This window comes from Schistocerca nitens, chromosome 4 (assembly GCF_023898315.1).
Source record: "Schistocerca nitens isolate TAMUIC-IGC-003100 chromosome 4, iqSchNite1.1, whole genome shotgun sequence".
In the NCBI taxonomy this organism is placed as follows: Eukaryota; Metazoa; Arthropoda; class Insecta; order Orthoptera; family Acrididae; genus Schistocerca; species Schistocerca nitens.
In genome coordinates, this window is record NC_064617.1 from 919055257 (window position 1) to 919071579 (window position 16323).

Here is a 16323-nt window from a genome sequence, read left to right on the forward strand (position 1 = left end):
CCAAAGGTGGTAGTTATATCACAAAGACAATTATGCATTCAAAGATACAATAAATTCTTCTGCTGTTCCATTCTCTCTTCAGAATGGCACAACTTAATCAGGGAAATAACCTAGTAATTGTGTTCATACAGTTCTTCTGGGTTGGAGCTAGCATCATGTTATAGAATGTTGAACCAACTGTACAACCATTCAAACAAGTGGCCATTTATAACTTGATGGACACTTGCAGTTAGTTCTCAGTTTTATAATATGATGTGGCGTACAACCCTGAAGAATTTTGTGGGAGCTGACTCTAGCCACAAAAGCCTATGAAGATACTGACTTATTATAACTGTTACAGATGGCAAATCTTCATTGCAATGACTGGAATAATGGAGCAGGTGAATGCTGTATGGCCAAATGTGCCAAGCCGTATGGCTTTATCATTATACTGAGATTAAAATAATTTTGCAGTTGACATATAAATAAGTTGAAATGTAGAGGTTGACAGCCAGCTGATTGTATTCCTTTCTTGAGGGCCACATATTAGCTGTGTAGTCTGCTTTGTGAGTACTGAAAGTATGCTGCTGCCAGCAACACTGGCCTGTGCCACTGCAATTTGTCAATCACAGTATTATTTTATTTGAGCTATAGGCGAAATAGTATTGAACATCTTCGACAACACGAGCCACAGCTGTGTCATTTCTGGTGCTGCTATGCACATGCAGTCCTCTACTTTTGTGGTCCAGGTGGCCTTATGGCCTTACTGGTTTCAGTTGCTTAAGTCCCTACCCCCACCCCCATCTTCAGTCCCTCACCCTTCCCAGCCCTACTCCATACCTCAAAACAGTATGAAACTGTGCAGTGTAGCCATATATGTTTATTGGGAAACCCCATAGCTAGACCACAAGTGAAATCTTTGTGATCTAAGATTATTGAAATTCTCTACATCAAAAAGGAATGTGTAGCCAGTTTTTGTAGGAAGTATAATTTGTTTCCCTGTCATATTTGTGTTTCTTGTGATTCCGTAGCCAATATTCATTTAAAGTATTTTTTAAAGTAGTGAGTGTAAAGCTCATTATCTAGTTATCTTAATTTGTGTTGTTACATAACACCTTTGTGGTTTTCCCCTCTAACCTTCCTTTGCTGCAGATATTATTCCCTGTGATCTTGAATCTGTGTGTGTTCTGTTAAATGTGTATTAAAACAGACTCCTGTTAACACAGTATGAAAAAGTTGACATGTATTTGCACTGTTTTGAAGGAGTTTATTTTCATGATACTAAAAACTCACAGTAAAAACAGAAAAAAATAAAGCTATAATGTCTCATAGAGGTCATCAACGTGTATCCTATCATGTGTAATTCGTTGTTGCTTGATACCATTGTGTGTGATGTTTTTGTTTCATGATTTTAACACATTGGTGCTTTTACTTAATGCACAGAACCACAATAAAATTTCCGTTTGATGAGCAACAGCAGACACAGGAGTGAATAAAACAATTACTGAAATATTCAGAAATAAAGTTTTTTAGGGTCCCTGTCAAAGCACACACAGAAAGGAGAATCCAAATAAATGATAGATTGGGATCAAGAGGTGACATTTCAACAACTGGGAGTGTAGAATGGCCAGAGTGTACTGTTGCCAAGCTAGAAATAGTGCATTGTTAAGTTGGCTGTTTTGAAGTTTGATTTTTGGAAGACAAGACAGAATTCAAATCTTGCACCACAAATTTACTCTGTTATGTTGTTGTATATTTGTTGTGGTGGTGCTACATGAGATTGAAAAACTTTGTTAAAGGAAATATATGGGGTGTTCAAAAAGTCTCTTGCAGTGCCCTATGATTGTTAGCCGCACATGCTGTATGCCACAGTGAATATACCGAAATGAAACTCAGCGAAATACAAGTTATTAATTCATTGAATATTCGTTTTTACTTACAAATTTTCACATTTAATGTTGAAAATGCCCCCCTTACAGCTGTGTGGGCCATTCCGACACTAACATCGATTTCCTGGGCGAGATTTCTTACTGACTTGTTCAGACTAATCGACATTTTATCAAAATATCGAGTAGTTTATCTTCAGACAAAATGCTAGGACGACCACTTCTCAGTGCATCTGTCACTGAACCCGTACTTCAAAATTTGTTAATAAAATCTCTTACAGTATCGCAATGTGGGAGTGTTGTCTCCAGGAAAACTGAATTAAATGTTTGATGAACTGAAACACTGTATTTACCGCCAGCTTTGAACACTCGTTCGACTAAAAACATACATTCTTCAATGGTTAGCATTTTAACAGTGACAAAAACGAAACAGACGAACAAAGGAACTAAACTTAAACATTCACATCAACATGTAACAACACATACCAATGATACTACTGATGCTGGCTGAGATAGTGTTGAGAGATAAATTTTGCAAAAGTTCACTGTTCACAAGATGAAGATATCTGAAGCATACATGTCTCTGATTGTGACAATATAGTGAGTGGCAATTTGTCAGAATGTTGATATTGGCTACCAAGTTCACAATTTTTGTCACTCTCCAAAGTATATTTATCATATTGCTATACTGAATGAAAGTAGAATCCCTAATCCCAGTTCCTGAAGTTGTTCTTTATCAGCAGGCAATCTTAGAAGTGTAGTTCACTTTATTGCATTAGTCATCTTATAACTTCATCTTCATTCACTATACACTGTTCCCCTGGCACTGAGGATGAGAGAGATTCTGGGCAAATGCTAAGTTGCATCTCATTATTTTAGTACCCTTTCATTTGTTGATCCCTTACCGTATCCTATCTTTTAATATTTTATTTACAATATAAGGAAAAAGGTAGATTGCTACTCACTGTAAAGATGACACATTGAATTGCAGACAGGCAAAATGAAAACGCTGTTACACATTTACCTTTCAGCCAAAGCTTTCTTCAGAAAAGGAAACACACACACACACACACACACACACACACACACACACACACACACACACAAGCAAGCACACCTGACCCACACATGACCACTATATCCGACTCCTCGGACCAGAATGCAACTGTCACCCTGAACAGAAGCAGCAGTCTGGAGGGGGCAGAGAAGGGATAACAGGGTACGAGTGGGGGAGAGAAGAGTGCTGTCTGACAAAGCATGCAGGAACTAGGAGGCGGCATGACGAGACTGCAACCAGGCACACCACAGGTGGTAGGGGGGGGGGGGTTAGCAGAGGGTGGTGGCACACGTAAAGAGGGTGAGGGGAGATGGGGGACATTAGGTTACCTTAGGTTGAGGCTGGGATAATTAGAGAGCAGAGAATGTGTTCTAAGGGTGAATTCCATTTGTGCAGTTCAGAAAAGCTGGTAGTGTAGGGAAGGATCCAGATGGCCTGAATAGTAAAGCAGCCATTGCATTCAAGCATGTTATGTTCAACTGCATGTTGTGCCACAGGGTGATACCTAGTACTGATATTTTCAGCCCCTTTCCATTTTGCAATTTAGGTTTGTGTTATTTTGGATCACCTGCATCTACTTCTACATATAGATGTATGTTTGATCAAAGAGTAATGATACAAATATGTACTGTTTCTTCAGCTGAGATGCAAAATTATTTTGAAAATAAAATGTGCATTCTTTTCAGTGGTATAACAAAGTAAAGAGGTTCTCCTTAGGCAGTTTGTAGTTTTTATTCATAGCTGATTAGACTGAGATCGGGGGAAAAAAGTTGGTATTTCTACATTATAGGAGTAAGTAATCTGCAGCAGACAGAGGGATTAGCAAGGATGCTGAATCGCATAAAGGTGCAATCTTTTTTAAATGTGGGTAGTTCTCATTGTTATTCTTAAAAGTATGACTTCTTACATCTTAAATCTATCATTTTCCCATTCTTATATTTAATTTTTTTTTTCATTTACATTTTACATTTTCAGAAGTTTGCAAGCATCCTGGTTAGAATACATATAATATGATGAGAAAAGATAGTATCCTGTGCTTAGGAGTGGGTGGTAACATACGTGAATGATAGATGTAGCCGAGTACTCACAAACATGCCCTCCCATCCCCCTCCTACACACACACACACACACACACACACACACACACACACACTTTTTTTCTTGTATGAAATTAATTACATAAGTCCTCTTTGGATATTTTCATTGAATTCTGCAGTACCCTTTGTGGGTAGTCATGAATACTAAAAATGTTGGTTAATCTATTAGCATGTTCATTTGCATGGCAAAGCATTTTTGGAATATTTGCTCCTCTATTGTAATTATTGTCTGCTTTGTGAAGTACTGATGCAAGGGAAATTCTTGATCCATGTATCTCTTAATTTAGCTGCTATACATATAAGGTCAGCAATCTTCAATAGGAGGAAAGCATAAATCATATACTAGGGAACTATACACAAAATGCTTGGTGAATTAGAATAAATGTGTTGGCAATGCAAGGGCTTAGGTGTACCACAAGCAAGTAAACAGATGTTTAGGGGAAGGAGCTTTCTTAGACTACCTGTTTAAGTTATCACACTTCTGTATCAATGGCTCAGAACTGCCAGACTTTGCATGTCTTAAAAATATTGTGTACTTTTGCTTATATGAGACTCACGACACAAATAATGTACTAACTAATGTACCATTTCTCTTCTGATACCTTGTTTGCATATCTTAATAAATATCTGAATTCTTGATTCAGAAATGTGTAATTTTGAACTTTTAGGGCTTTTGCATGTCACCACGTCAAGAGTGTACCCAGGATCTGGTTGTGTGTGTGTGTGGGGGGGGGGGGGGGGGTAATTAATGAAAGAGGTTTTCATTTCGCAACAAGTGGCTCTGGGAGCACTTGCTAGTGCTACATATCTGTTACATAGTCTGGCTTGCTTCAAACTGATAAGTCTGTTTTACGAAGCAGGATGAGAGTTCTGTTAAAAAGTGTTTTTTTGTTTTTGTGGGGGAGGGGGTAATGGCACAAACTGCTCTTACCTGTACTCCACTGGGTACGCCCTTGCACAGTGCACTTAACTTTTAATTATCAGTCTGTGTAATTAACTTTGTTGTTCTGAGAAACCCTTCTGAGTGTTGCTTTGTACATTTGAGAGCTTGTTTTAGCTTCCATTTGCCATCCTCGGGTTATTTTTGATTATTCAAATTATACTACATACTAATCATTTTCTGATACTTTCAATTTTAGATGTAAATATTATTTGCATTTGTGTTACATTTTGTATATGGAGTCACTGCAAGTAAAAATGTCATAAGTTTTATATCAATATGTTCCTGCCCCCATTGACAGGTAGTGTAATGTGGATTAAGAGAAAAGTCTTTTGTTGCAGTGATACCTGGCACAATTCAGATTGGCAGCCAAGGGGAAACGGTACAAGGCTTGCACACCCTCACCATGACTAATGCGTCAACGGGTGGCGCTATTGTACAGTATGCCACACAGGGACAAGATGGACAGTTTTTTGTTCCAGGTATATGTGTCATTTAGAACAAATATTGAACCATCTTCATAATGTTACAAGTTGTTACTTTTCATTTTCTTTTGATCTTCTCTTGCATATCCACTAACATTCGTATACCATTTCTTTCTGGTTCTCCTGTATACCAAATCTTCATTCACCTAAACTCTTCGTTCTCTTCACCTGGTTTTCCCCATTACAAATACTCACTCATAACAGAAAAGTTTGTATTGTGGGCATCCGCAACTGTGGAATTGTATCATGATGAAAAAAACTGCTCCAGCTGTATGATAGATATTTAGTTATGTACCAACTAGTTTTATTTCATTATTAGTCACATCTTCAGGATGGCATTTGCTAATAAACAAGATCAAAATGAATAAAGATGGTTCAGTTAAAATCTAGTTGAATTGTACACAAAACTGTATAAGAAAATTATGGACTTCCATTTATATCATTATTTACTCAAGGGTAAGCAGTAGATGACCCAACAGTCTCTCTCCAATTGTAATAAGAATATTCAATCAAGAGGTTGGTAGTCAAACTAAAATATAGCAAAATGCAGGGAACATTGTTCTATTAAAGGGAATCGAGAATAAGTGTTCTATTAAAGGGAACCGAGAATAAGGATAATGTGGTGAACTAGATGGATGTAAAAGTATAGAACAATATAATAGAGGGAAACATTCCACGTGGGAAAAATATATGTAAAAACAAAGATGATGTGACTTACCGAACGAAAGCGCTGGCAGGTCGATAGACACACAAACAAACACAAACACACACACAAAATTCAAGCTTTCGCAACAAACTGTTGCCTCATCAGGAAAGAGGGAAGGAGAGGGAAAGACGAAAGGATGTGGGTTTTAAGGGAGAGGGTAAGGAGTCATTCCAATCCCGGGAGCGGAAAGACTTACCTTAGTGGGAAAAAAGGACAGGTATACACACGCACATATCCATCCACACATATACAGACACAAGCAGACATATTTAAAGACAAAGGGTTTGGGCAGAGATGTCAGTCGAGGCGGAAGTGAAGAGGCAAAGATGATGTTGAATGACAGGTGAGGTATGAGTGGCGGCAACTTGAAATTAGCGGAGATTGAGGCCTGGTGGGTAACGGGAAGAGAGGATATATTGAAGAGCAAGTTCCCATCTCCGGAGTTCGGAGAGGTTGGTGTTGGTGGGAAGTATCCAGATAACCCGGACGGTGTAACACCATGCCAAGATGTGCTGGCCGTGCAACAAGGCATGTTTAGCCACAGGGTGATCCTCATTACCAACAAACACTGTCTGCCTGTGTCCATTCATGCGAATGGACAGTTTGTTGCTGGTCATTCCCACATAGAATGCATCACAGTGTAGGCAGGTTAGTTGGTAAATCACGTGGGTGCTTTCACATGTGGCTCTGCCCTTGATCGTGTACACCTTCCGGGTTACAGGACTGGAGTAGGTGGTGGTGGGAGGGTGCATGGGACAGGTTTTACACCGGGGGCGGTTACAAGGGTAGGAGCCAGAGGGTAGGGAAGATGGTTTGGGGATTTCATAGGGATGAACTAACAAGTTACGAAGGTTAGGTGGACGGCGGAAAGACACACTTGGTGGAGTGGGGAGGATTTCATGAAGGATGGATCTCATTTCAGGGCAGGATTTGAGGAATTCGTATCCCTGCTGGAGAGCCACATTCAGAGTCTGGTCCAGTCCCGGAAAGTATCCTGTCACAAGTGGGGCACTTTTGTGGTTCTTCTGTGGGGGATTCTGGGTTTGAGGGGATGAGGAAGTGGCTCTGGTTATTTGCTTCTGTACCAGGTCGGGAGGGTAGTTGCGAGATGCGAAAGCTGTTGTTGGTGTAATGGTTCAGGGATTCCGGACTGGAGCAGATTAGTTTGCCACGAAGACCTAGGCTGTAGGGAAGGGACCGTTTGATGTGGAATGGGTGGCAGCTGTCATAATGCAGGTACTGTTGCTTGTTGGTGGGTTTGATGTGGACGGACGTGTGAAGCTGGCCATTGGACAGGTGGAGGTCAACGTCAAGGAAAGTGGCAAGGGATTTGGAGTAGGACCAGGTGAATCTGATGGAACCAAAGGAATTGAGGTTGGAGAGGAAATTCTGAAGTTCTTCTTCACTGTGAGTTCAGATCATGAAGATGTCATCAATAAATCTGTACCAAACTTTGGGTTGGCAGGCCTGGGTAACCAAGAAGGCTTCCTTTAAGCGACCCATGAATAGGTTGGCGTACGAGGGGGCCATCCTGGTACCCATGGCTGTTCCCTTTAATTGTTGGTATGTCTGGTCTTCAAAAGTGAAGAAGTTGTGGGTCAAGATGAAGCTGGCTAAGGTGATGAGGAAAGAGGTTTTAGGTAGGGTGGCAGGTGATCGGCGTGAAAGGAAGTGCTCCATCACAGCGAGGCCCTGGACGTGCGGAATATTTGTTTATAAGGAAGTGGCATCAATGGTTACAAGGATGGTTTCCGGGGGTAACAGATTGGGTAAGGATTCCAGGCGTTCGAGAAAGTGGTTGGTGTCTTTGATGAAGGATGGGAGACTGCATGTAATGGGTTGAAGGTGTAGGCAGAGATAGAACAAATTATGTGTGTAGTCGATGAAAACCTACATGAACCTGGTAGGGTAAAACAGATGTTTGCAACCAGAGCCTGCCAAATTGTATAATAGTTGATGGTCAAGTCTACAATAATGACCACTTTCAAAACAGACAATCATCGAGGTAATCTTGGCGACCTCTGCGTTCCTCATATTGTTACAATAGTGTTTTGCCTTTGGTAGGTCTACATAATATTATTAATTTTCCATTTCCGAAGTCTTTTATCTCTATGATTGTTTTGGAGGCAACATTTATCAAGACGTACCCTTCATTACCTATCGTACAACCAAAAAGGCTCTGGGTTCAGAGATTTGTTTTACCTTAGCAGGTTAAATTAGGTATTCACCACCTACACATATCCAGACAAACCAAGAAAAACTGTCGGACAAGGGATTGTAAGTGAACAGATTAGTTGTTGCACTATAGTAACGGTCAACTGTTTGGGCGTGATGTTGAGCACTCTGATTGGAGGAAACTAGCTTCAGTGCATTAAGAGTCAACTATCAAGTAATTTTAATCAGATTGTAGTTGGTTTATAAATCAATATTTATCATACATCTGAAGTGATATTTTTCATCACAATACTCGCAGGTAACATTATGTCTGTATGTTCCACAAAATGAATGAGACAATTTTACAAAAGTTCTAAATAATTGTAAAAAAATAATGCTGCTTCAGTTACTCTAGAACACATTTAGTTTTATGGTAATGTTCCAAACTGTGATGATTTTCTACATGATCAGACTGACCAATATTACCATAGAGCGAAACATTTAACCATGAAATGATTCTGCATTCCTTTCTGTTGTTGATCATGCTGTTGACTTTTTTTTAACTAATAGCATGTAGCTCTTTGTTCTGGTGAGCATTTTTATCAACTCCCTTTCAATCGAGATATTCACATGTATTATATTTAGTTAGTAGAATCTTTATTTTATAGTGTTCACTATAATCCACAGCTGCTAACAAGAGTAATTTAAATTCAGTTTGGAGTATTGTACTGTGGGTACTGCTGGTAGTACAGTGAGGCATTAGAAGTAGATGAGCGGGGGTGTATGGAAGGCCACAACATTTTCATAACCCTGCAGTGACTATTCCCGTCTCACTGGCAATTGCATGCTGATAGGCTGTACATTTCTAAGATGTGCAGCACGTTTTCAATTCTTTTTCTCTTGTGAAGGAAGGAGTAAAATTTTCTAATCAGTGAGCACAGCTGAGAAGTATTAATATATCAAAGATCCCATTGTAGTTCTATATTATTTTTCTGTATGTAGTGCTGTGCTACAGAAGAATGCTGAAGATTAGATGGGTAGATAACATAACTAATGAGGAGGTACTGAATAGAATTGGGAGAAGAGAAATTTGTGGCACAACTTGACTAGAAGAAGGAATCGGTTGGTAGGACATGTTCTGAGGTATCAAGGGATCACCAATTTAGTATCGGAGGGCAGCGTGGAGGGTAAAAATTGTAGAGGGAGACCAAGACATGAATACACTAAGCAGATTCAGAAGGATGTAGGTTGCAGTAGGTACCGGGAGATGAAGCGTACACAGGATAGAGTAGCATGGAGAGCTGCATCAAACTAGTCTCTGGACTGGATACCCCAACAACAACAACGTAGTGCTGTTGAAAAACAGAGCTTATGTCACCCGCAATCAAATGAGTCTAATAACAACATTGTCATCATTTGAAATCTTGTGGAAGGTGACAAGTGTTCCATTCCAAGTTGAGATTTTAAGCATGTGGACTAATGTGATGAAATGGGTGTGGTGAGTTGGTGGCCCAACCTGGCCACCTGCGTATGATAACACGACCTATGTGTATGGGCATGTACAGGGAGGCAATGGGTGAAAGTGACACAGATGGTTGTCCCAGTGCAGCTATCAGAAGATATATGGAAATGAGCATTGGACTGTTCCAACTGGACAAGCAGCTGTGGGCTTGTTCAGACTATTGTACAACCTGTAAGTGCCAGATGTTTGCCAAAGAGGACAACTCAGGTTACTGTCTCCACGACCGATGACAAGAGAAGCACTACAGCGGACACCAGTGCTATGGGTTTTTTCTGGACGAATGTGGCATCTGAGCTCGTGGCTCACCCAATTCAAACTTCCACAGCAGCTGAACCCCTGCTGACAACCAGTTTCTATCATTGTCAGGGGAACAGATGCAGTTCTGCCACCAGAGAAGAGTCCAGCTCTTGTGCTAAGTTTTAGAGGTTAAGGGGAGTACAAAGGCTTCTTGCAGCACATCAAACAGTGGAAGACTGTGACTGAGGACTGCAGGAAAAGGCACAGTGAGCGTGCAGGTCTCTGCGAGGCAAACTACAGGAGGGTGACAAACAAGGCAGGGGCATGGTCACTGCCTTCCTAAATGCATGCCTCCACCTCACAGTGGCTGATAAAGGTGGCATTTAAGTATTCCCTGAGATGGGTGAACTCTGATCACCCAAAAGAACTGCCGGAGGACCTCGGGCACGACATACACGGTGATGTGCATAAGGTAATCCGAGACATACAACGTTCCCTTCTCTCCTCGTTGTTACCACAGATAACTTGTAGTTCAAGAAACACTATTAGGTGACACGGGGCCCAACACAGCGGTCAGTGTTGAGCTGTTAAAACACAAGGGGGGCTGTCTCAGTGCTTCGGCTGGCAAAGGACAGAGCATGTGGCACAGTGCTGCTCCTCACTGAGGCAAATGTGAAGTGCACAGGCGACATGGGAGCAAGCAATACACACTTCTGGATGCACGTCTGCTGAAGTGCAAAAAACAGTTGTGGCAAGTACGTTGCAAAATACTGCGGATATGAAAAGTGTAAGGCTACTGTAGCACACGAGTGTAGCCTGCTACACGAGGCAAAGGCAAAGTGCTCCACTCCGTGTCCACACTGAGGCGCACTGACAACTGAGAGACTGGCTAACACTGCCAACAACACAACAGTGCTGTGCAATACTGGCTGGAGAAACTGCTTCCATCCAGAAGACAACAGTAGATGGCATACATGTGCCAGAAAGCATGCTGGGGCCAGGACTCCACATGAACAATAGAGATAGTCATCCCAGGGGGAAAACCAACTGCCCACCATAGAGAGAGGATAACATCACAGTAGGCACCACTGGTAGCTACACGACAACTAGTATCCCTGGGTGCTACAGCCACTGCCGTAACAAGTGGTGACCTGGTTTCCTTACCCATCTGGCTTACTGCAGCTTTTGACTTGCTGAGACACTGCAGCATATCTCCAACAATGTGTTGAAAGCTGCAAAAGCAGCCAAAATGTCTGCTCCACAGCTAGCTAACTGAAATCCCTCCCGACACCGTCTGCTCCTGGAGTGTTGATATCTGGCCAGTTTGCCGGCCTTGGCTGCTGGCAACAGTGCTGCCAAAATAGGAGAAGAAAAACTGCAAAGCACAATAAAACAAGAGAACAAAATTTTTTTGTACATTCATTAATGGGGCTTAGCTCCGTGTGCCCAAACTCCACGAGAACCAGGGAGTGAATGCATTCCCCACAAAGATCCCTAGTGAGAGAGATCCACACACATTTATTATTGAGATCTTACCAGGAATGTGCTTAACTTTTATCAGAAAAAACCTTGACAGCTGTAAGTGTAATGTGGTGTGGGCCCCCTTGTGTCTTCAGTGAAGTACAGTGAAGTGTTCATTGATATATCAGCACCTTTTGAGTAAATTTGATGAAAGGGGAGTAGAGTTACACAAATTATACCCTGTCATGAGACAGTCAGTATGCACCACACACTTAAAAGATGAATTTGGGAAAGAGAACAAGAGAAGAATGTTGTCCGGTCAGATCCCAGGTTTGCCAGTCATAAAGGAAAGTCGTACCAACTGCCATTCAGGATTCAACATTTAGTTAATTGATTTTCTTCTTGAAAGGATGACAAGGAATTCAACACACTATTAGACATTGTTAGTTGATAAGAAAGCTGTATAAGCAGAGGAGACAATTGTGACTACTCATCGGACATTCTTCTTCTGTGTAGCAATGCACAACTGTTGTGTGCTTCTGTCTATCAGTGCACAGCAGCCTTAACCGGTGACAAAATCGATTAAATTCACTCTTGTACACTCTCCTTTCAATTTTAAGTGATTGTGTTCAGTCTCACAGTCTGTAACATTCAGTAATCTACGTATGTCTTCTGGGCTATACCTAATGATAAGCACCTCAGAGAATTAAGGCATCACATCTGCACAGATTGTTAAGTGTCGACAGAAGATTTGCACAAATAGGAGGTATATGCAAACCTGGATGTTTGAGATGGAGGTTGGAGCAAAATTGCTCAAATCTGTGGGCACCATCTGCTGCAAATTTGGTGCCCAAGACATATTTGGAACACCTGTTTAATTGGTTTGGTGTGTCTTTCCTCAGTGTACAGCAAATTTTAAAATGACAGATGCAAGTCAGTGCTCTGAGTGTTTGTGCTGAATTTATTGAACTGTATAGGAATCAAAATAAGAAGGCAGTTGCCCGTAATTCTTTAATAGAGACCTTACTAATTGTTGACCCTATGGCGAAAGGTAATGAAAAATAAATTGTTTTCGGGTAGGGAATTGAAAATCCCACCTAAGAAGCAAACTAAACTAGACTGTCAAAAGATGATTATGTTTTTCCAAACCTATCCGCAAATAATTTCGCCAGTTGTTGGGTTTGCCCTGCATCTTGCGGGCAGGATCATAATCGTTAGCCACTGAAATTTCTTTTCTAGACCAATAGATGGTGGACGAGCACTAATTTGGAATGTGTGTTGTATGAATACATCACATTTGCAACCATTCATTGCAGGAACAGACATTAGTGCAGATATCTGCACAGAAAGATCATTATATGGGCATGGGCCTATAGTCAAGTTTTGGGTGGGTAGGATTTGCTGAAAATTGAGTACCAGAGCTGGCAGCCAGTTAGTACTGCCAGTGCCCTGTACCATAAACTCTGCGTATTCTACAGCAACAGCCATGCAACATGATGGTGAAGTGTTGTGTGCCATAAGGAACAGTAACTTGGCTTAACTGCCCAGATTGCATGCCAAGTACCGACCTCTATGAAAATCCTAACATAAATATGTTATGATAGGTGGTTGTTGAAGTGAAACCCGTCATTAGAATGCAAACTCGGTGGTGTCTGCTACAGACCAGTCATATTAGGCTTACTCAGACAAGTGACACTGTTAGTGGCATGTCTCTGGTTGTTAAGGGAGAGCCGGCCGCTGGTGGGCGAGCAGTTCTAGGCGCCTCAGTCTGGAACCACGCGACCGCTACAGTCGCAGGTTCGAATCCTGCCTCGGCCATGGATGTGTGTGATGTCCTTAGGTTAGTTAGGTTGGTTAGGTTTAAGTAGTTATAAGTTCTAGGGGACTGATGACCTCAGATGTTAAGTCCCATAGCGCTCAGAGCCATTTGAACCATTTGTTAAGGGAGACAAACTGATCAACAGTTTGACGCCTACTTCTTCTTGAAGAGTATATATACAGGGCTATTACAAATGATTGAAGGGATTTCATAAATTCACTGTAGCTCCATTCATTGACATATGGTCATGACACACTACAGATACGTAGAAAAACTCATAAAGTTTTGTTCGGTTGAAGCCGCACTTCAGGTTTCTGTCGCCAGAGCGCTCAAGAGCGCAGTGAGACAAAATGGCGACAGGAGCTGAGAAAGCGTATGTCGTGCTTGAAATGCACTCACATCAGTCAGTCATAACAGTGCAACGACACTTCAGGACAAAGTTCAACAAAGATCCACCAACTGCTAATTCCATTCGGCGATGGTATGCGCAGTTTAAAGCTTCTGGATGCCTCTGTAAGGGGAAATCAACGGGTCGGCCTGCAGTGAGCGAAGAAACGGTTGAACGCGTGCGGGCAAGTTTCACGCGTAGCCCGCGGAAGTCGACAAATAAAGCAAGCAGGGAGCTAAACGTACCACAGCCGACGGTTTGAAAAATCTTACGGAAAAGGCTAAAGCAGAAGCCTTACCGTTTACAATTGCTACAAGCCCTGACACCCGATGACAAAGTCAAATGCTTTGAATTTTCGGCGCGGTTGCAACAGCTCATGGAAGAGGATGCGTTCAGTGCGAAACTTGTTTTCATTAATGAAGCAACATTTTTTCTTAATGGTGAAGTGAACAGACACAATGTGCGAATCTGGGCGGTAGAGAATCCTCACGCATTCGTGCAGCAAATTCGCAATTCATCTAAAGTTAACGTGTTTTGTGCAATCTCACGGTTTAAAGTTTACGGCCCCTTTTTCTTCTACGAAAAAAACGTTACAGGACACGTGTATCTGGACATGCTGGAAAATTGGCTCATGCCACAACTGGAGACCGACAGCACAGACTTCATCTTTCAATAGGATGGTGCTCCACCGCACTTCCATCATGATGTTCGGCATTTCTTAAACAGGAGATTGGAAAACCGATGGATTGGTCGTGGTGGAGATCATGATCAGCAATTCATGTCATGGCCTCCACGCTCTCCCGACTTAACCCCATGCGATTTCTTTCTGTGGGGTTATGTGAAAGATTCAGTGTTTAAACCTCCTCTACCAAGAAACGTGCCAGAACTACGAGCTGGCATCAACGATGCTTTCGAACTCATTAATGGGGACATGCTGCGCCGAGTGTGGGAGGAACTTGATTATCGGCTTGATGTCTGCCGAATCACTAAAGGGGCACATATCGAACATTTGTGAATGCCTAAAAAAACTTTTTGAGTTTTTGTATGTGTGTGCAAAGCATTGTGAAAATATCTCAAATAATAAAGTTATTGTAGAGCTGTGAAATCGCTTCAATCATTTGTAATAACCCTGTACTTAACATCTTGACAAATATCTGTAATGGCATTTTATGTTATGGACTGTGGTATTTGTGAAGAAACCACCAAATGCCTCATCCAGTCCCCCCATTCATATTTCAGTACACATACAGATGAACTGTAACTGCTTGTACAGGAAAGACCGTGGTGCCCCTGATTGGCAAAAATTGGCGTACTTTGTGCTGCTCCGGAATGTTCAGTGACATTGCCAACCTTAGCTATGTAACAGTATTGTGCACCATAGCAAGTATAGCTGTTGGGAATTTAGTTTTGATTTATGTGAGGAGTTTTTCATAGTGATTCTCAGATTCGTGGGGCCTGTGGAGGAACCACTTGAATGAGAAGTGGCGGTTTGAAGAACAAGATAGTCAACATCATCTGGGAGATCAGTGTGCTGACACCGCACTTGTCCATACTATCCAATGACATCATTGGCAGAGGATGACACAACGGTCAGTTCTTGATTGGCCTATCAGTTTCAAAATGTAGGGCTTTGCTTATGCTTGTTCATAGCGATTGATTTACAGAAATGAACAAAGATGCTGTACCTGATCTATCTGGCAATTCCCACTCAATTTTTTGTAACCTATAATCTGGCTGCCACAACAGGAGGAGGAGGAGGAGGAGGAGGCGGCAGTGGCGTCGGCAGTGGTGGCTACCCGACAGCCAGTGCACTACAAGCTTATTGCAAGTGTCTGCTCTCAGCATCCTCCGTTCTGATGATGACAAGCTGTGGTGTGTGTGATATGTAATTCTGTTCACTGCAACATGACCTTACTGGGGCCAGAAACAAAGTGCATTGAATTCATTTCCCAGTAACAATACTTTTCTACTGCTGTAGACAGGAAAAAAAATGTAAACTTAGTGCAGGAGAAAAGTTCAGTCCCTCTTCCCAAACCATAGGAGGATTGTTGTTTTCCCTGAATTACTAAAGCATTGTTTTAATAAGAACCCCTTCAAATGTAGTGACATAGCAGTTCTCCATAGCAGTGTTGCCAGTGATGAATTCTGCAGGTAAATGACTGGTTTCACAAGCAGCCACAGCCACCAAATAGTGACATTGCTGGCCATCTAAGTGGTCTGCTTTGCTGCAAGTGGTGATTGTAAATAGTGGCTCCACTCGTGACTATGCAAGAAACATTAAGGTAGTGTTCAGACTGCACCACAGCCACACCACTCTCTCTCAAATGTGAGAGCACAGCACTGCCAATGCACGAGTCTTGGGTCTCTCTGTCCCTAGTGTAGTAGCTGCTGCAAAGAGGAAGTGGTTGGTTTGCACTGTTACAGATAAGAGCGTTGGGTAGAGACCAGACATTGACACAGAAATTTTGCCATTGAGACTGGAAAGAGCCTCCCAAATAGAATCTGAAACACAGTGACTACAGCTAAAAGATCGCAAAGAATAATGCGTGGTAGTCGATCATAGGGAAATTTGAAACAAATTTCGCTACCATA

The 16323-nt window shown here is 41.8% G+C and overlaps 1 protein-coding gene across 5 annotated transcripts in view; it reads left to right on the plus strand.

The window, feature by feature from the left end:
- The window catches only part of LOC126253527 (cyclic AMP-responsive element-binding protein 1-like), a 123504-nt gene that overhangs the window by 26085 nt on the left and 81096 nt on the right, over positions 1–16323 (plus strand). For all 5 annotated transcript variants that reach the window (XM_049954907.1, XM_049954910.1, XM_049954909.1 and 2 more), the window contains one exon: positions 5301–5441. In XM_049954907.1, coding sequence (XP_049810864.1) covers positions 5301–5441 — 141 coding nt within the window. The remainder of the gene's footprint in view (positions 1–5300; positions 5442–16323) is intronic.